Raw genomic sequence first — 21,556 nt, 5'->3', positions numbered from 1 at the left:
TCTGACATTCAGCTCATTAACAAATTACTAGACTCAGTTAGGCTTTCACTGCCTGTCAGCACAAAGAACTAGCTCTCATAACAGAGCTAGCTAAGCTTGTGGTTGCTCAAGAGTGTACACTGACTTCAACCCTAATCTCCAGGCAAAGTAACGCAACAGCATTCTATAGACACCCACTGACCTAACTCTTATCAGAAGATAAAGTTCCCCACTAAAAATATGTGGGCAGTTTCTGTTTATTCTAGAAAAGCACAAAGAAAAAAGTTAACTGTGTTTATCAAGGCAAATGTAAAAGTAGCTTTTTTTTTTAAAACAGAAATGATATATAATCCTCATTTATAGGCACACTTCTAATGATTTCCATCCTGTTTCTGGGATGAACAATCAGTTGTTTGAGCTACTTGATCTTATTTTCTTGGTTTCTCACAAGGCTAATCTAGAGATCCATTCCAAACGGCTGCTCCCTAACTGAAAGAAGGTCAAAGCAATGCTGGTAATTCCATAGGATGTACAATTTGCAGACTCAATCTTTTCTCTTGGCTTTTGTTAAATGCACAATGATACAGTCATCCTCTGCTGAAGGAGATGGAAGATGTTACAGAGATGTTACAGATTTTACAGCTCTTCTACCCAGTGTTAACGCAGAATTGCAGGCTTCCCATAAGAACAAGCTACCTGTAACACATGTATGTTAAATACTACAAGCCTAAATAATCACTCAAATTAATCACTCAAATTAAATGCATGATTATTTTTATTTATTTATTTGCAGGGTGTAGGGAAGGCTAATCTAAATGGTACTGTAAGATCACAATACCACTTCAGCTGTTTATTTTCATTTTTTTCCAGCTACTCATTTCCAGTTAAATCCACCAACATTGAGTGATATGTGGCACAGAGCCCTGCCAAAGATGGATTAAACTGCCTTGAGCTCCTCAGCAGCTCACTGAGGGAAAGGAGTGAAAGCAGACTAGAATTCTAGAATAAAGTCAAGAGTACTGAAGCGGTGTTCCGGCAATAGCAAAACAAAAAGATAATGAGAAATACTTGTTTTAACAGATGCAAGCCTTAAAGTCATACAGTGCAGGCACCATCAGAGAAGACAAGCTGAGCAAGTCACCACTGTGCCCTCCCATCCTCTCCCCAGACGTGCCCCTGTCTCTTCCTCCCACCAGAAGTCCCACACCAGCTCTCTGGAGGTCACCCAGCTCCCCAAGCCTGCATAACATTATTTCCAGGAAAGCAGATAGCAAGTAGCTTTGACGTCAGAATTAACTGATTCAGATGCAAAAACTAAGGCAGCAGAAAGAACCACATGGTCACAATGAGAGTGGGAACAAAGGAATTAAGGCAACCCCATTGGCAAACAGCACAGCTGATCTAAGGATACCGTCAAGATGCATCAAAATAATCTCCCAGAGCATGCTCAGCCTAGGCATTCAAGGAAAGATCACAGATCTGTCATGAAAAAAGGCATTCTTTTTAAGTAACTGCCTCCTGATGTTCAGGAAGGAAGGGAATCTAAGCTGCTGTTGCCTTATTTCTTGGAGAGCTGCCAGCAAAGGAAGAACACATTGCCTAAGGTCATGTATTAGGTGAGCAGATACCCTGGGTTTAAGAATAACATTCACACAATCACGAAATTGGAGGGGTTGAAAGGGACCTCTGGAGATGATGCAGATCAAATCACTGCTAAAGCAGGTTCCCTACAGCAGGTCACACAGGGAAGCGTCCTAGCAGGTTCTGAATATTTTCACAGGAGACTCCACAGCCTCTCTGGCAGGCAGTGCCGTGGCATCCTGAAAGTAAAGAAGCTCTTCAATTCTGTATGGCCTTCTTTGCCCCAAGGACGTACTGCTGGCTCAGGACCATCCTGTTGTCCACCAGGGCACCCGGGCCATTCTCTACAGGGCAGATTAGCCCCTAACCTGTACTGATGCATGTGGTTATTTCTCACCAAGTGTGGACTCTGCACTTGACCTTGCTGTCTCCACCCAACTCTTCAGTCTGTCCACGTCTCTCTGAATAGCAGCATGGCCTCCCAATGTGTCAGCCACTCCTCCCAGCTTCATATCATGAACAAACTTGCTGAGGGTGCATTCCATTCCTTCATGCAGGTCACTGATGAAGGCACTGAACAAGACCAGACTGACCATCGGAGAGCACCACTGGATACAGGCCTACAACCAGACTCTGCACGGCTGATCACAACCCTCTGAGGTCTGCCAGTCAGCCAGTTCTCAACCTGCCTCACTGTCCACTCACATATCCCACACATCCTAAGCTTACCTGCCCGGATGCTATGGGAGACAGTGTCAAAAGCCTTGCTGACGTCAAGCTACATGACATCTGCTGCTCTCCCCAAGTCTTGTACATTTTCTACACCAGGAAGAAAGCACAGCCCAAAGTTTATAGTATTGTCACTTGTCTAGCAAGTGACTGTGATTATTTTCACAGCAAATACTTCTCATGGTCTACAAAACAGAAAATACAACCAGACTGATGCATTCAAACAATGATTTGTTTGTTAGCAGAACAGTCATCTGTAACACTAGCTTGGAGCTGAAACCAGGACATGCATGCTCAGTGCTTTCTGCCTTTTCCCTACATAACCAACCTAACAACACCACACTGTTCTACTAATGCATTTGAAACAACTACATAGAATTTAGAAGTGAAGAGTCCCTCAGCTCTACATAAAGAGGTAGAACTTAAGAATAAAACTGTGTGCATACAAGCTGATTTTCTTATGGCTTAAAAACTATCAAAGGATTTTTCTGCATAACATTTTTATAAAAGAAAGAAAAAGTAAGGTCAACTGCTCAACGAGGCAAAGGCATAAATCCTCATCAAAAGCATTTCTGAAGCTGGAACAAACTAAAGGACAAAGGTTAGTTAAGGGGATATTCCATTTTTCAATGCCTCTGGCTACACTGCCAGTTTTGGAGGTTAATGTCCACCCCTATCTCCACATCTTTGCTTAGTGTCTCTCTTCCAGGCCAAGGCAAGTGTCCAAAAGGCTGCCCCGTGAACTTTTGTGAAACATGAAAGTTTTCAGCAGCGTCAGCAAACAACAGCTTGTGAAATCAGGAAGAACAAGCCCCTTCCAACTAGCTCTGCATCACAGGTACTGCAACACGAGACCATACTAATTTCCTAGAAAGTTGTCTAGAATATTTGTCAGCTTTGGTATCAGCAATTCAGTACTCTTTCCCTAGGACAAGATTACTCCTATGAGAAAGAATTCCTTCAAGATAAACACCTCCCAAACTTTCTGGGCTGAAGCTCACCCTCAGCCACGCAGCCTTTTAATGCTTTTAGTTCAGGTTTTTACTCTTGCTATTTAACAGAATTCTGAAATCTACTGTTTGGACAACACTACAGTTGGGGAACAGAAGAGAAACTGGCAATACTTCGTAATTTAAAATATCATCAGCTGCATCCACTTCTGTAGGTTAACTAACTTTCATAATTGAAGAGAAAGCTGATTAACAGTTCTGCAATTGCACAACTGGTATTTTTAGGCTCCAATTACATGTCACTTAGGCACATAACTTAACCTATTTAGGTGATTGAAGTTATGCCCAACAGTATTTGCATGATCACAGCCACCACTGGGCCAGCCTTTGAAAGGAAGCTGGGCTTTTTCAGACTAGCTCTAGCCACAAACTAGTTTGCTGGATTGAGCTTACTACACAAAGCTAATTAGACATGCGATTTTAATGATGTGGTACATCAACATGACTGTCTTTGAACTTGGTCACATGGTTGCTGTGCTGAGCTTTATTAAACTCATTAGCAGAACACAGCTTCACTCTCTCCTACCCCAAATGAACTGGTTCAGCTTCTTCAGAAATTTAAACAAGGATGGGAATAGCATGAAAAAGCAAATAAGCACATTAACATCATGGAGGAAGAAAAAAAACCAACAAAACAAATATTTTATTTTGCGAGAGCAAATACTTTGTTCTGTTACCAGCAGTGCATCATTTGCCATTACAAACAGCTTGACGGGAGGGATTTCCACCTTCGTTCAGGCTCAGTTCACAAAGAAAGACTGCAGCACAGCATATTCTGAAAAAAAAATGTTAGCTAACTTATACTTGGTAGAGAATATTCAGAAAAGGTCAAGGAAAACATCCTCTCCAAACCATAATTATTCAAGCATAGCTACTCCAGGCCTGCAGCACCATTAGACAAAGTCTGCAACACAGTTTGATTTCTATTTTGATGAGGCTACAGAACCTGATTGGTGCTGGCACAGCTCCATCCATGTCAGCACACAAAGCTGTAAGGTTTAGGAAACAATCCTGAAGAGAAGGTGATATGCAGAGTAATCACAAGTTACCAGTGTGATGGCACAGATCAACTCTCAGAACAAGCTTCCACAGCAAATTCACAGCCAGTGTCAAGTTTGGGGTGAAACAACCCCATTTTCCTAAGACTCTGCACACGATCCCATCATATCTCATACCAGCGCCAGCATTTACACAGTCATGTGGAGAGCAGATTCAGGGAAACAACCGACAAAGTGACAAAATTTTTATTCAATTCAGATCTTGGAAACAGCTGACTGACTGAGCAGAATGATGCACAAAGGGAGGAGTGGAAGGGTGACAGTTAGGGCTTAGAAGGGTTTACACCACAGATGTGCAGCCTTTGGGCTTGCCTGGGCCACACTGAGGGAAGAGAAATTGTCTTGCCTGCATATAAAATACAGTTAATGTATATAACTAACAAAACTTCTTTTTTTTCTTTTTTTAATTAAAACATTACAAGAACAACAGAAACAAAAATAGTGGGATAACTGACCTTGTTTTTGTGAAACTAAGTCTGGCTCAGTGGAAGTGGTTGCAATTCTCTGTGAACTCTCAAGGCATTTTTCAGAGATTTTTGATGAAATGTTATTCTTCCTGTGCTTCATCTCTGAAAATTGTTGTTCACAAATGTATGTACCACCAAAAAGTAATGGCATAAATAAGGTGTGATTATGAAATGAGAGATATTCTTCTCTGGTAAGAGAGGTCTCATAAAAGTCTAGTAGCAACATGACCAATGTCTTCTTTGAGTTGAACATCTGACTGCAATTCTATACATTCCATTCGAAAATTTTCAGATAGTGTATGTTAACTAACAACAGAGTCAGAAAAGTACCAAAAAACTGATCATTTTTCTCAGCAGTCTTGAAACCTATTCTCAAATTCCTTTATGAAAACAGAAAGCAGGACTGCGTATTTTTCACTATTCATGGGAATGTTTTTAGCCAACATATCAACACACACAAAATTATCTGCCACAACTCGAGCTAGAACTGCGCTGCGCCCCGTGCCCTGACTTCAGCCCAGGCGGTGTTAACAGCACACCAATGGCTCGGTTGTTGCTGAGTGCTGGGGACATGCCTGGGGCTGTGCCAGGCCACACGTGGCCCAGAGGTTGTACCTGCCTGGTTTAGACTGACCTGCAACCACACCTGAGCATTCCAGCAGATCTAGGAGCGGCTACTACAGATGTTATGGTGTTGAACATCAACCTCACCGCTTACCTGAGATTATTACTCCGTCATACATGTATTCACACCTCAGGTACTCCAGGACAGTCTTGGGAATTAAACTGTCAGTGTAGTGAGGAATTATTGGAAGATGTGGACTGAAGTCTAAAAGTGCCCTGAGTCTTGATATTTTTAGGCAGTAAATGCTTTTGAAATACAGTTCTCCCAACAGAGCAACTAAAAATTCATTTACAGACCTACAAGTTTAAGTTTTAAAAGACAAGTTTGTCAAATCTGCATTCCACAAAAACCAATTAACACCTTACAGTACTAATATTAGGAGGAGGAAAACTTTGCAGGTATCAGGATAAAGACTGATAGTCAAACATGGACATCCAAGACAGTGGACCCTAAAGCAAGAACTGCTTCTGTTCATCTCTTAGCTAAGGCAGCAAGAATCAAGTAGACAAGATTAAGAAAATAAGTACCTGTTGGCAGAGAGAGAAGTGGGAACAATGCATGAAACAAAAGCCAGTATTCAGTTGCAGTAACTGTTGTGTTAGAACTGACTAAACTGTAACTGACACTTTCCCAAGGCTTGAAAAATTACAGAGTTATATCATGGTGAAATACTCAGCTAGATTAATTTAATTAATTTACAACTATATTTAGTTGTAAATGTGAAAGTGTTCCTGGAAAGGAATGTATTGGTGCACAAGAGAAAATACATAGAAGCATTAACCAAGGACCAGGCTGCCAGAGCCCCTGAAATAGCTCCCATGTTCTCTAATCCAGAAAGAGGCTGCACACACTCACTCTTGCACTCACATGTGCCACCACATCAAGGGGTTTCTGAACACCCGGAGCTTCCGCAGCCCGCAGCACCAGCACTGCCCCATTGACAGGAACACTCGCAGCTCCAGGGTCTGCAGCTCCAGTGCCTGTCAGGCCACGACAAAGCCTTGCATCAGAACAGTCACCCCAACGTAACTAAAGCTCAGCTGAAAAGCATTGCGAAGTCTCAAGTCAGCCTGAGGATAAAGAAAGAAAAAAAGATAGAAAAGAGGAGATGGCAATCCATATGATGGAGGATGCATCAAAGTCACGTATCTGGGAACTCTTCCAGCTGTTGGAAGAGATTAAAAGGAAATTCAATGTCACTCAACAGCTGCAGAGAAGCCAGGAGATGTTTCACCACTTCCAGGGTTAAATTTTGAGAATAGTCAATTCTTCTTCAATTGCCCAAAATGTTTTAATCCAGTTCATGCATTTCAGAAAAAAATATATCCAGCCCATTTTAAGACCTGTTAATCCTGCATCTGGGCACTTTCTACACCACTCTCAAAAGGGAGATGACTTCAAAAGAACACAGGCAGCAGTGCGGCCATAGAGGTAACAATGGCACTTGAGGAAAAGCTTCAGAAATGATTTCTCTACTTGCCCCTCAAAACCAAACTTTTTCTGGGTTTGTTATTTTATACTTTAAAGTGCGGTTTTGTAATTATTAGCAGTAAGTCCAGACATTGGTAAGATTCACATCTATAATTTCCAGATGTAGGCAAAGTCTACGCACACAGTTACCCACGTTATTTAAAATTATGTGTTAATCATTCTTGAACACGTCGCAAAACACACGATACGAACTGGAATAAAATCAGCACTGCACGTAAACTGGTGTTCTCAACAGACAGGCTGAAAATGAAGCTGCAGTAAGGTTGCACAGGTTCCATATCGGCTGTTTCTGAAATAATCTTCAAGTCGGATCATCATGTGAAGACATCACTTGTCAAATGACACACAAGAGAAAGCCAACTTCATTACTGAACAAAACTGTGACTTTGCAACTATAGAAATTGAACTAATGTGTGCTAGCACGTCACCTACCATCCTCCTTCAACTGAAATAAAGATGGTCTGGGATGCACTAACTCAGCAATCACACTTTTTCGCATGCATACTGTTCCAACATTTCAGAAAATCCTCCTTCAAGTAAGTTCATAAGAGTGAATAGGAAAAAAAAAAAAGCATTTCTCTTAACATAAAAGTAACCCATAACACTGATCTGACTTCACAGAACAATTTATTGAAGAAATTCTGTAGGTAGTCTAATTTTGGGAATAAAAAAAGTTTAAAAAATTACAAACAGTATTAATATTTAATCCTGACCTACCACCTCAGTAACGTGAATTTTGTATTAGTTAAGGGGAAAAAAATGCATGAGTTGGCTTCTAACTTAAATCAGCTCTAAAATGCTGCCAAGTTGCTACTGTACTTGCTGTGCTCCTTAGCAATTAAGGGCTACATTTACCTTACAGACTATTCCTACAACGTCCTCTCATTGTAAGCTGTCAAATCATTGTTCATGTGTGAACATTCTAGCCCTTTGGTAAGGCAGCTTTGCAAAACTCTCAGCACCACAGTCAGCACCACAGTTATCTTTCTACCTGTATCTCTCATACGTTTGAAGCACTTTTCCCCCAGTTCTTGAGAAGGAACAAAAGGATAACTGAACTGCGTTTACTGCTGAGTTTTCCTCTGATTTTTTATGTCATTATCCCTTCAGGAGTACTGCCCACTCATTGGAAAGAACAGATGGGCAAGGAACTTCCTCTGCTTGCCTACAGCAATGACACAATCTGCATCCTCCCTGCTTCCGTGCAAAAATTACAGCAGCCGGGGAAAAAAACAGCAAATTAAAACCACAAACTTCAGCTGAGCTGCACCATGGCTCTAGCAAAGCTGGGAATTAAAGCAAGCGGATCACACCCCTGCTTTCACACCCCTGCTTTCAAACAGCTTGCCTCCACTTCTACGCGTTACCAAAATATAGGTGTAAAGGAGACTGGAGGAAAAAAAAAAAAGGGGGGGGTAGGGAGGTTAAATAATTTCCAGGAGAGGTTGAAGATGATATATCGACATGCCACCTTGACCTGTACATTCTAATTATCCAGGTGTGAGCGCGTCTTTTTTGCTAAGTGATCAAACCCATCTTCCCTTTGAACTTTCATTAGAGGGAAAGAGGGGAAATGATCTTTAATCGAGAGAGCAATATTTATTCTGACTTTGTTATTACTTTTTGGTGATTATCAAAGCTATTTAAAAAAACATGCATTTACTTAAACACATAGACTTAAAAAAAAGAAAGATCCAGTTAGTTGCCTTCAAATGGTGAGAGGTTTAACTGAAGAAACAACCCCAAGATAGAAAACCAAGTGCTTCCTCTGAAATGTTTGAAATTCACGTGCTAGTAAAAAAGTCAACTTTCAGAATTCTGTAATGGAGAATTACTGTCTATCTTCCTCTACCCTTCAATATGCTTAGCAAAAATAAAAAGTACAAAACAAATTCACCTTAACCCAATCAATTATGCTAGCTGGGGGATGCTGCTAAGTAAGTAGGTTTTGCTATTATTCCTCCATCCCTAAATCACTTAAAAGAGCTCAAAAATCTTTATCAGTGCAACTGAACAGCATAGTGCAAGTTGTAAGTTCTGTGTAAAAAGATCACATTCCATTAGGACTGCAAAAGAACTCTATTAGGAAATAAAACAGAGTACAAGACTGTGGGGAATACAGTGGTAAAGAAACATTTGGAGCCAGTGAAGAAAGCAACAAACCTCTTCAGAGCTCATCCCCAGGTCAGTCAGTGCTACCTGCTATTCCTTATAGAAATTATGAAGCATATCATCATTGTTAAAGGCCACTGCTACTCAGGAGAATCAGGGGGAAAGAGGGACATTGTCTTTAATGACCATAAAACTGTCTTATCCAAATACATACAGTGACATTACTCAATAATCTATCTAATGAAAAGCCAGCTGACATAACTTCAACCAGGGAAGCTACAATGCACCAAGTATCTCTCTTACTCACTAGTCTAGAGACTCCTGGGATCAGAATTTGTTACATTTACACAATTTTGAATGCTGTGAATACATAAGGAAAAGAGAAAAAGAAAGGTAAGAAAGACAAAGCTGCTTATGATAAACCAAACATGAAAATCAAGGGCAGGATCAGATGACAGTGGTTGAATCTCAGCTTTTTAAGAGAACTATGGAGATTAATTAATAAAAATGCCATTCCAAACAATGACTATCAGAGTTTGATACTTATTAATGCAGAATAGCTTTAATTTTATTGCTGTATGCTAATAAAATGACAACTTTCCTAAGAAGACATAGCTTTCCATGTAACATTAAGGAGTTCACTTCTCCTGCTGAGTGTCTCCCTGTGAGACAGAATTATTCAGATTAGAAACAAGAAACATGACCTCAAAGGTAAAACTTCAGTTCTGGAAAACGCATATGTTATCTTACTGCCTGTTTGCCTTTAAAGAAGTGGAACAAAAAATAGAACCAATGTTACTTCTTTCAGCAAATTAGTATGGCACACAACTATTGAAGCCAAAGTAGACACAGTTAAAGGAAAAGAGATTCCAAAAGAAATAAAAATCTCTCTCTCTCTCTCAAAAAAAAAAAAAAAAAAAAAAAAGATACATTTTTCAGGTTAAGTACATAATATTATTCTATTGATTTTGCAGTGCACAAGCCACTACGTCTTTAAAGTCTGGAACTTCTAATTTGGGCTTATCTCAGACAAGATGCTGGCACTGTCAGTTTATTAAAAGTGCCGCTTACAATTTAATACCACCAGGTGTTAAACTCCCAATTAGACTAATTGGAGTCTTTCTGGGAAAGAAAATTCAACTTACTATGCAAAATTCTGTCAAGCATATAAATCACAGACTATCAGAGCATATCTCTTCCCTCCACACACACTTTTTGACACATCTGCTTAGAGAGTACAGGTGTAAAATGGGCAACATCAAACCCAACTATGTTAGTATGAGTTATGTTGGCTTGCTTAGAAAATATTCAGCTGTCACAATGGTCCAGTAGAAGTAAATCATTAAGAGAATGCATCTCATGGAAGGACATGAAAGAGAAGCAGGCAATTTTCTAGCCTTAGTGCAAAACTTCCAGGAAAGAAAGAAGCACAGCGAGGGGTAAAGATAACCATGAGAAAGGAGAGGGGTTGGGATGCTGAAGTCTATCACACCAGCACAGCAAAGCAAGCAGAGAGGAGGCGATAAGACAAAAAGGTGAATATGGCAAGACTAGAACTACAAAGAACATCAAGGAACAAGAAAGGCAGAAGTTTAAGATGCAATAGAGTACTGCAATCCAAGAGGTAATCCGCATGGGAAATGATCTAACAAAATTTTTAAATATAAGTGAGATATCTGTTAAAGGTTAGGTCACATTTCAAGGTACCTTCAGATGCTTCTATTTGTACAATGAGTATAAGTTACTCTTCCAAGCAAGCTAAAAAAAAAAAAAAAAATCAAAGTAAAATATCAGGAAACAGAAGTAGAAATAGTACAAGAACTGCCTGAATACTTCCACACGCACAAGAGGTTTTTCCCCCCCACTTTAAATAGCAAAGTCGAGTGGCATTGTACCAGAAGGTATGAGGGATGATGCAGCACACACTTATCTCACACGTACACTCTTAAAAAATAAAAATAAATAAAAAGCTTAACTCTCAAAAGCCACATTGAGCTGCTCACTCTTCAGAACAAACCCTGATTGAGGGCTGGACACCTTCCAGAAGTTCTTAAAAGCTGCTACAAAGTGATGGAGCAGCAGAAAAACTTTTAGTAAAATAAACCTCCATGGGATGTCCTGTAACAGGTTGTTTATCTGGGCTGACTGAAGAGTAGTTACAAAATATCATGTATCAGGTGATAACCACCAGGAAAGCATAAAAACACTGCAAACAGGTTACAAAGGATAGGTTTACGAAACTGTCATGGCTAAGACCCATCAGTATGTTTCTAGGTCAAGAGAGCCCAGCAGAATGCCAGAACTAAACTTAAAAAGCCAACACCCCGGAGCTGAAGAGCAGAGCAGGGCTCAGGTGGAAGGCAGTGAGTGCTTCTTTCAAGGACAGAAGGCTGCACTTCCAGCTTCCTTCTGAAAGAGCTTCAGATTTTCAGACTGTAGAAAAGCCTCCATTTCTACGTAGCTGACAGATATGGTCACACTTGTAAGTGGGAACCCGCGTGGTTTTGAGCAATATACTGCAAAATAAAGCACCACTCTATTTAACATCAAACAAAGCATCTGAGAAGTTCCAGCAGTGTCAAAATGCACGGATCTCTCCCCACACTCAAGATTCCCATCACGATGTGAGAGCACTTTTGGCTCACTCCAAATTCAGTAATTATCGACTATGAAATGAACTAATAAAGATGAAGAATTGAATTTAACTCCAGAGCCAGAAGCAGCACCAGAATTAAAACTGTTTTCTTCGCAGAGATTCCCGCACCTCTTCGTAAGGGTGCACGCTCCCCAAGACACGCGATAACGCTTAAAAACACTTTAAAAATGAATTGCTAGAAAGATGAAAGAAGAACCGCATCCCGGAGAACCGAGCACGTGAACTCTATCAGCAAAAGCCATTATGACGGATGGCCTCCGAGCGGCGCAGCCCCGGCTCTGAGGGCAGCAGAGCGGCGCTACCGGACCCGCGGGCACAGCGCGGAGAAGCTACGGGAACGACGGGCGCCTCATCCAGCGGCTCGAGACAACGCGGGAGAGCAGGGCCGGGCCGGGCCGCGCCGCCGGCGGGCGCCGAAGGGGGACGAGGCCGGGCCTCCCCTTCCGGCACGGCGCTGACAGCCCGGGATCCCCCGCCCCGCCGCGGAACGAGCGCCCGGAGCGGCCGGGACGGGTCCCACTCCTCCGCCCCCGCCGCCCCCTTACCATTCTCCTCAGGGCCGGGCTGGGTCTCGGCGCCGACTCTGGCTCTCCTCCCGCCGGGCAGCTCCTGCTCGTGGTTCGGCGTCGGCGGTGGCGGGGCCTGTCTCCATCTATCGGGGCTGAGCTCGGCGGCTGCGGAGGGCCGGGTGGGGAGAAGCCGGGCGAGGACGTCGCTCCCGGGGTGGAGGGAAGAGCGGGGCGAGGAGGACAGCGTTAGCTCGGCTCCGCACCGGGACCCAGCGCTGGCGGCGGCCTCGGCCCGGCAGCTCTTTCTCATAATTGTGCGACTCGGCCGGCGAAGAGCCGCGGCGCTGCCGCGTCAGCGCGCACCGCCCCCGGGAGGAGGGAGGGGGGCCGCCCCGCCCTGCCCTGCCCGCCGCTTCCCGCCCGCCGCGTGGCTCCTCGCGGCCGCCCTCAGGGTGGAGGCGGGACGAGGGCCGAGCTTCGGCCTTCCCGCTCGGCGCTGGGGCTCGGCCGGCGTCCCGCAACACCACGTTACATGGCTGCCGGGGGCCCCGCGCGGCCCGGCCCTCCCGCCCCTCAGCCCGAGAGCTTGACACCTTTTTGATCCGTTTTTAGTGCAAACACGTGAGCTTTAGCAACCATCTTCAAAGTGACAAACGCATTTTTAAGCTCAGTACGAGCAAAATCAGAGTGGGCTGCATCCATTCTACCGTTACCACAGCCCGCACGGCACCCAGCCTGACCGTGACCAGCCCTGGATCAACACTGCTAAGCAACAAGCCTTGTGCTTAACTCCACTGCCCCCTTCATCACTCATCTTTTGCATCCGGCTGTGTACTAAAGCAAACCAACTGTCTTCCTTTAGAAATTCTGATAAGTGATTGAGTTTGGTTCAAATTACTTGTGTATGCTAAATATGGAAAATAAAGATTTCCAAGAAAAAAAAATCTCTCCCCTGAACTGGATGTCCAGCATCACTGTTACACTGCTAACTTCTATTTAAGGCAACTCACAGTTAATTCCCTGTTTCCTCTGCAAACACAACATGGTTCAAAACCGAGTTAAATCTGGCTCAAAGGCCCTGGCACTGTTTATAAAATACCACAGCCTTACAAGAGTGTTCATTTCGTACGGTTCAAATTCATTTTAAGTATCATAGCATGTGGATGTTCCTCATCAGGCCTTACCATTTGTCTGCCCTGTTCTGATTTGTGCTGCATCTGCCACTGACAGCCTGAGGTTCAGCACACTGCAGATTTACTACATCAACTCCAATGATTAGAAAGAGATCACTAAATCAAGCATTAATAAAAGCAGAATTGGCAACTAGATGCCAACCATTGTCAGCTTTACATGTGGCCTACTGGATGGATGCACCACATTCCCAACAATGCAATTCAGCACCAACAATGAAGCAACCTCAAGAAAAAGACTGAAACATACACACACAAAACTAACATTTCATCTTGACGTTAATCGAGTACTACGCAAGTTTTAATATACAATGGAATTAAACTAAACTGAAGATATTAAGAGACAAAGTCCTTACATTAACAGCAGTGTAACAGGGCAGAGTTGAGCAGTAAACTTGGGCAGAAACACCCATTTGTCATAGACAATAGGTGCAAATCTGATAAAATCCATACAACCCTGGGGCATTCAGCTCCACCTTACTGTGTTGCTGCAAGGGACTTTCAACTAACTTTAGTGGAATTTGTGGTATCTTACACAGGTATGAAAATAAGGCTCCTAGGATCAAGTGTTTCCAGAGGACAGACAATTCAGGACACTTCAATTAGTTCTGAGTACAACATTTCACAACAAACAAGTTAAATTCTCTTACTGTAGAAGAAAACCTAAGCCTGCTGATCTACAGCCACTTGCTCCTGCCCAGATTCCCTCGGGCCGGTGCTCTCTCTCGGCTTACTGAGCAGGAACAGAAGGAGCAGTGGAAGTCCACTAAGATTTGCTGGAGATGGTTCAAGAATTTTCCAAAAGGAAAGCAGAGAGAATGGGGGAATTCTGAATTCTTCAGATAACAATATAAAGTACTTCTATCAATGCACCACAATCCAGCCTCCTCCATTCGTCTTTTTTCCTAGTTAATTAATCAAGCCTCTTCACATCTCAAGTGAAGTTTATGAGCAAGTTCTTAAATGACTAGGACCTTCCTTTCATCTCACAGCAATATTTGGACTATACTAACTTGCTTCTCACAGGCTTAACATTTGTAAATTCAAGAGCTCGAAGGAGCAAGGGAACTCAGAAGAAGTAGCTGGAGGCCAGCCTGGACACGATTGGAGACTTTTCTCTATTGTTTTAGGAGAATGTGCTTCAGGTGAGGAATTTTCCACGCCCTTTTTCCTGTTGATCCCTGCAAAACCGTAAAAAGATTGACATCAAATTGTTTGAGAGTTAAACCGTTTGTGATAAGCTCAGATGGAGAGACAGCACATTGTTTCACTGGAACAGCTTGTGAAGAAAACACAGGGAAAATGACTCATCAACATCCTCTCTGCCTCATTCTGTCTGAGGGGGGGAGGTCAGCCTTCAGAAAGAGCATTGGGCAGGACAAAAGGGGCAGGACATAGCACCACAGTAAAATAAATCCACATGACCTGGAACTGATGGCACATGGCATAAGGAAGTCACCTTATATCCTTTTATTACATTGTTCAGTCATACAAAAATGACATGATTAGACCCTAGGCTAGCAGTGTTAGTCATCCAAAAAGAGTGAATTATGATACACTCTGATGTTAAATCTTATTCCCATCACTGAACTTCAGCATTAGAGGACTAAGCAGCAGAAAAGATATTTGATAAATAATCATAGAATCATAGAATGGACTGGGTTGAAAAAGATCTCAGTGATCACCCAGTTTCAACCCTCCCACCACAGACCAGGCTGCCAAGAGCCACATCTATCCCACTTGTTTTACCTTCCAACCACACCGACAGTCAGCTCAAAATTCCTCTAACATCTCTTCCAAATGAATAACTGTCAGCTGTGAATTAGAACAATAAAAGCATTATTTAAAATTAATTCCATTTGAAGACCTTTACCTGAAAAGCAAGTTTCTGTTATCCAAAATGGAATATAACTGCTTTAAGCAGAACTCTTTTGCTACGTGGCTCCTGGATCTCATTTTTATATCTCAAAGCAAAGTATTAATCTGTCACTAGCACTTTATATTGGGTAATTATTTGTTATGTAATCATCACCAGACCAGTAAAATTTGCAATGACAAACCTAATAAGTTTGACATTGAATTAAACCAGCTGTAACTTGATCTTACTACAGTAAGTGCTCAAGGATAAAGATACCACTTTAAGGAAACCCTTATCTCACTACTGCAAATCTAGTAGCCATGAAGAAGCTGTTTGACTGTTCACCCACTCCCATGCAAATGAGCTATTGAGTCATACACAGAAAGAAAACAATTCATTCCTTTCTACAAGAAATGATATGAGTAACCATTAAATAAAAGTAATTGGTTTTGACTCTTTTTTACTCCATTATGAAGTTTCCCAGGGATGAGATCTATTACTCTGCAGCTGCTCTTTTAAATAAGCTCTCAAAATGTGTGTTAGAATTCATACAGTTAGATAAGATGCAAATGCCAACTAATAGGGATATCTAGTTAATATCCTACTTAATGTCGAACAGATTCTCTGTGGCAACATTTTTTGCCCTCCAACTGATGTCACCTATGGCAGAAAAGAGAGATTATTGATTCACTTTTCTTTTAAAAGTGAATTGCCCAAACCCAAAATTCCCCCAAAAAAGTGTATGATGACACAAGATAAGGGGACTTCACAAGTCCTCCTCATTATTTGCAAACAGGTTCTCTAAAGCCAGAGTTACTGACATTTCTGTGGAAACATTTTGCCCACTGTCTCTCAGATAATGCACCAAGTAACACTGCCAACACTGAACTTTTCAAGGATTCAAAAGTGTTATTTCAAAAGGAGGTAAAGGAGAAATAGCTTACTGCTGTGGACTACAAAACTTAGCAAATATAATAAAAGGAGGCCTGTTTCTGTTGAAGACGGGGAAAATAAAACTCAAGAAATGTGCACCTGCATAGTTTTAAAACAGTTCAGAAATGGTTATCACTTTGTTTGTATGTTACACTCCAGAGTTACACATCATCTTCTCAAGAGGTCCCAAAGGATTAGTCATCTTTTTGCAGCGTACCAATGTTTTAACTTTGCATTTTAAAGATAAGTAGTTGAACTCTGTGTTAACTTTTACACCTGAGAAGATATTCCCTCAAAAGAACAAGTACTTTGCCTTCATACATTCAAGAAATAGGTCATAAAATCTACAGAAATTTCAAAATATATCAGGAAAAAATGAGTACATAAAATTAACTCAATAAAAAGTCACAAAACAAATTATCCCCTTTAACAACTGAGTTAGACTCCAATATCCCAAGCAGTGCATGTATGATTTAGCTCACAGTGACAGAACTGATCATGTATTAAAATTGGTAAAGCAGCACTGAGTTTCATGCAAAGGGAGTAATTACAAGAAGGAGCATGGACACAGAGTATATTTTGAGAGTAAAAAGTGCTGATGTGTTATTACCCAAAGGCCAGCTGTGCAGTTCAGCTACCATTTTAAGAGGAGAACCATCACAAAAGCATGAGGGTGTTTTCCATGTATTCACTGTGCTATCTTAGGGCTAGAGCATTATTACACTTACAAAGTCAGCCATCTACTTTGCAATGCACATGCAAGCAAAACTATGTGAGGCTGTTTAGGTTTTCAGTGCTTACTGATTTTTATGGGACAGGCAGATTATTTACAACACTAGGAAAGGACTGTAGAGTGGGTTTTCGATGGCAATGCAAAGTGCCCCATGACCTAACACTCCAAGCTCAGAGTGCAGAACCAGTAACTCAAGTTCAGCTATGTGGTATGGCTTGTCACATCCAAATTAGGCAAATGAGGGTGTGGGTTATCCAGTTTAGAAATCAGCATTAAAGATATTCCAAGAGAAGGAAGGGATCTTGAAGCTGATGAGCGAATTAAGGTTGAGCACACGCAGTAGTTCTGAGCAAGCGGTTTTTCGTTATACAAGTTCCAGAAGTACACAGAAGGATACATTTCCCAACCTATCATCTGAAGTATAATATAAGCAAACCCTGTATTTGGGAATATGATATATTACTTATTGCTCAGAATACATCGTTTAACAAACACAGGCCAAAGTCTTGCACAAAACAGCCAAGGGTGTGCCTCTGAATGTCTCTACTTACATGTGTAAAATCAGTAGCTGCCAGGAGCAGTATGGAGACAATTGCACTATGACTGACCCTTTGCAAAATTTCATCAGTGCCTGACTTAAAAAAACAACAACAACAACAACAAAAAAAAAAAAAAAAAAAAAGAAAAATCCCAAAACAACTTTGTCAGTTTTGCTCCTTCTGAACTTTATCTCCCTATATCTTCTACAGGATTTGCTAAACTTCTCTATGAAAATTGATTCTGCTGCAATCTTCAGACTTACAAGTTCTTGTTTTAACTTGCTAGCAGCTAAGCTGATGCACGGTGGACATGTAGTGCACAGAGATTCTGCACTTCCACTTCTTGCACAGCTGGAGCATCTCCTTCTACACCTCCACTGTCCAGACTCACCAGACCCAACACAAGACTAGTATTAATCATCCATCATTGAACTCATATTTGACAGCGATCCTCTTGTGGTGCCAAAAGCAGACTCCAGAGCTCAGAGTTGTTCAACACACTTCCAACACCCCAAGCTTATATCCTTATTCTACACAGTCTGTATATGCAGGTCTGTTTAAAAGTTAGGTGGTCTCCCTTCAGCAGTTCTATAAACATGTCATAAAGCTTCCTACTGTTTTTAAGCAAGCCCCATTTGACATGTCAAAAGACATTAGAAAATCATAAGTATTACAAGTTATGGCCACAAAGTACAGCTGATTTTAAGAAAAATACGTATTTTAAGGACATTTAAATATGACTGGCTGGATTTCTTCCTGTTATATTGCCACCAACATAGATTCAAGAACTGATTTTTCAAGGCCTGCTTTTCCTCCCACAGAAAATTACTTCAGTTCAATAAAAACTGTTTTCAGCTGTTTTACCAGCGTTTAGAATTCACTGACCTAAACTTAGCCCTTCTGTATGTAGCTCATGAAGATCTTATTCACCCACTTCACTCCCATCTGTAAAAAGGAATCTGCAGGTGAAGAAAATGTGGGGACCTAAAGAAGTGCATTAAATCACACAAAGTACAATGGAGAACTTCTCCATACCAAGCAAGAGAATTATCAGTGAATTCTGCAGATATTTAAACCTGTTTCCACTCTTCCATCAAGCAACTTCTTAACACATAAACAGGAAACTGAAATAAATGTCAGCTTGCACCTATCTACTTTGGAAAGCAGGAATCATCAACTGTCTATAGTAACATGTACATATTTTACAGTAAGTTGGCTCCTATAAAATGTAATAAAAATAAATTGATTTATTTTTCAAGTTGCTTAATTCAGCCAAACCTTTAGCCTGTTTCTCTAGAGCAGAACTAACTTCTGTGCTCTTATCTGCAGAGGCTTGTTGTCCCATTGTTAGAGGAAAAAATATGAATAGGCATGCATTTCCTTTTTTTTCCATTGTTACTAGAGTTTAAATTCATTGCTAACATTTATTTTTAAAATCAGCTATCAGAGAAAATTGCCTGTTTCTAATATAATAAATACCCCAATTTTCTTGAAGCCACGATGAGAACACAGCACAAAGCTCGATACTGGATTTGAGATACTGTTGAACTTTTAAGTGTACCAATATCTGCTGTATTTCCTTGTATTGGGTATTACAGTACAGAAGTTGATATATTCTGTAATCTCTCCACAGAAGTCATGGAGCCAGCATAAGCGCACTTCAGCTTCTGATAAAACTGTAGAAAGCTTCATTTTTTGTTTTTCAAATCTAAGTCAAGCTATTGCACCAACGTTAACGCAACCTTGGGAGTCAGTAGGACAAGAACACAGATAAGGATGTACAGAAAAGAAGCTATTGTTTTAAACTACTGTTATGGGGTGGAATGAGTTGGAGTGCATGACTGCTGCATTTGTTTTAAGAGAGTCCAAAAGGTTAAGCTTCCTCATAAACACTAGGCTCCACACTGGAACAGAGGCACATGTTATTATCCAAAGCAAAGTAATATGCAAAAACGCTTCAAAATATGCTGCTATTGCCCTGAATAGAAAAGGGGAGGAAAGAAATAAGTATGTGCATGAGCAAGGAGGGGGAACAGTTAAACCAGAGAGAATATCTGTGAGTACACTCACAAGAAAAAGCTGAAAGGGAGCTCTTTGATCTAAATGCAGTCTTGGTTAAAAGGTCTTTCAGCTGCAAGTAGAAGACTGTTCTCAGCTATTTGATGCCCTCTGTGTTCAGGGAACAGGATCTTGCATTCTTTATAAATAAGAGGAATTCCAGAGATACCTGTGTCTCCATCATCAACCTCTCACCTTGCTTTGATCAGTCACTTCTGACAAAAGCAAACTAGAAGTACTTTATTATCTATTTGAAAATAGAACAGCGTTCTAATTTCTGAAAGTATTACAAATCCAAAAACAACCTTCAAATACACTTAAGTCCAAGACCTGTAAGAAGTAAAAAAGTTGAAAGAGAAACTCAAGTTGCAATGATAAAATTTGACTATTTCTACAAAGGGAAAAATAACTAGTCACAGATAATGCAGGTTGGAAAATAAGCAGAAAAATACCTTACTAAGCCAGGCTGGAAGGTTCCTCTACGGATTGTCTGGCTCACTTGCTGTGCTCAGAGCTGCCAGGCCTGCATCCAGACTCCTCAACCTCTCTGGGCAACCTATTCCCAGTGTTTGACCAACCTCACAGTAAAAAAAAAAAGGCTTTATGGTTTATTATGGAATTTTCTGTGTGTGTGCTCATTGCTTCTTGTCCTGTTACTGGACACCACTGAGAAGTCTCAAAGCAGGTGAACACCTATTAACTAGTAATAATAACTCACTTTCTTAGAAGAAAATTTACACCTCCTGCTTGCAATTTTGAAGGCTACAGAATTTGTGGTTTTACAGAAATGTCAAACGCACCAATTGTAACAGCAGAACATGTCGGAAACAGGACAAAAACAGTTTGCTTATTGCATTTGCATCTTCTTCCTAACTCCTCTATGTTTAAAAAAAAAAATTATAAGGGGAAGAAAAGATAACTGAAGGTTGCTTTTAGCCATTCATTCCTATTCACAAAGCCAAACATTTGGATGGGTACAGCAGAACTCAATTGGTTTCCACACAATAAAATGTAAAAAAGCAGTATATATTTCAGCACTTAAGTGATATCTTTATACTCTGCTGGCAAGCAGAATACTTCCAGAACAGGCAGTGCTGACTAAGGTTAGTCAGCAAGATCCAATAGGCCACAAAAAAAAACACAAAGAAAAAAAAAAAGTCACCTATGACTTGGGTTGATGCCCAAGTAGGTGAAATTCTCGTCAAAGATAACTCAATATAATTTAATTTCACTTCCCATGTAATTTGTTTTCATAAGACCTATAACCTGAGCCAATACATACACAAAGTGTGCAAGAGCAGGACTTTACACAGCAGTTGAGATTGAATTCCACAACAGGAAGGACAATTAGAGCTAGAAGCTGTTTTTTCTTTGGAGTAGCCTATGTTGTGGCTGACCTTTTAAAACAGGAGAGCCGTTCAAGGATTCACCTACATATTCACATTGTTCTAAGCAAAAAATAATAATAATATGAACTGCAACAATTACTCTAACATTCAACTCTTATTCCTGACCTACATGATCTGTGCTTGGGAGTTATTCTCAAATTACTCACACGTGAACAAACTCTTCAGAAGTCTAAGTTTCCTCTTCCCTAACTCAGTGAACACTTCAGTCACCTCGCAGTTCAAGCTCTTGTGGGAAAAAAAAGTTACGGAAGAACAAGTTAAGATGCTGTTAATCCTGACTGAAATACAACAGCTGAGTTTCTCCTCCACCTTGCAGACTTGGTTGAGTGGGAAGAGAGATTTCCTGCACAACTTAAGCAAGACAGCTTCCAACGCCAAATGAAAGTACCACAAGGCCACCACCCTCTCTTTGACTTTAAAGGAAGACAATGTCTGGGAGAGTTTTCTCCTATTTAAATGCTCAACTACTGTGAATAAATGTTACCACAGGTTCCAGCACATGAGCAGAAGAGGGTGAAATATTTAAAAATCCATTCAACTTTTAATACAAATAGAATCACAGAGTTCTAAGGATGTCTCAAGGATCACATATCAAAATATTCACGTTCAGTGATTTCTT

At 41.0% G+C, this 21,556-nt stretch overlaps 1 protein-coding gene across 1 annotated transcript in view; it reads right to left on the bottom strand.

Annotated features, from left to right (window-relative positions):
* The window catches only part of TRPM7 (transient receptor potential cation channel subfamily M member 7), a 53,234-nt gene extending 40,721 nt beyond the window's left edge, over positions 1–12,513 (bottom strand). The window contains exon 1 of the mRNA XM_042875684.1: positions 12,254–12,513. Within this exon, the coding sequence (XP_042731618.1) occupies positions 12,254–12,256 (3 nt within the window). The 5' untranslated portion in view covers positions 12,257–12,513. The remainder of the gene's footprint in view (positions 1–12,253) is intronic.
* Between the last annotated feature and the right edge of the window lie 9,043 nt (positions 12,514–21,556).

This window comes from Lagopus leucura, unplaced genomic scaffold (genome assembly GCF_019238085.1).
Source record: "Lagopus leucura isolate 7727_CA_CO unplaced genomic scaffold, USGS_WTPT01 Super-Scaffold_100015, whole genome shotgun sequence".
NCBI lineage: Eukaryota > Metazoa > Chordata > Aves > Galliformes > Phasianidae > Lagopus > Lagopus leucura.
The sequence above is the reverse complement of the archived record's forward strand: the minus strand, read 5'-3'. Positions and strand labels throughout refer to the sequence as shown.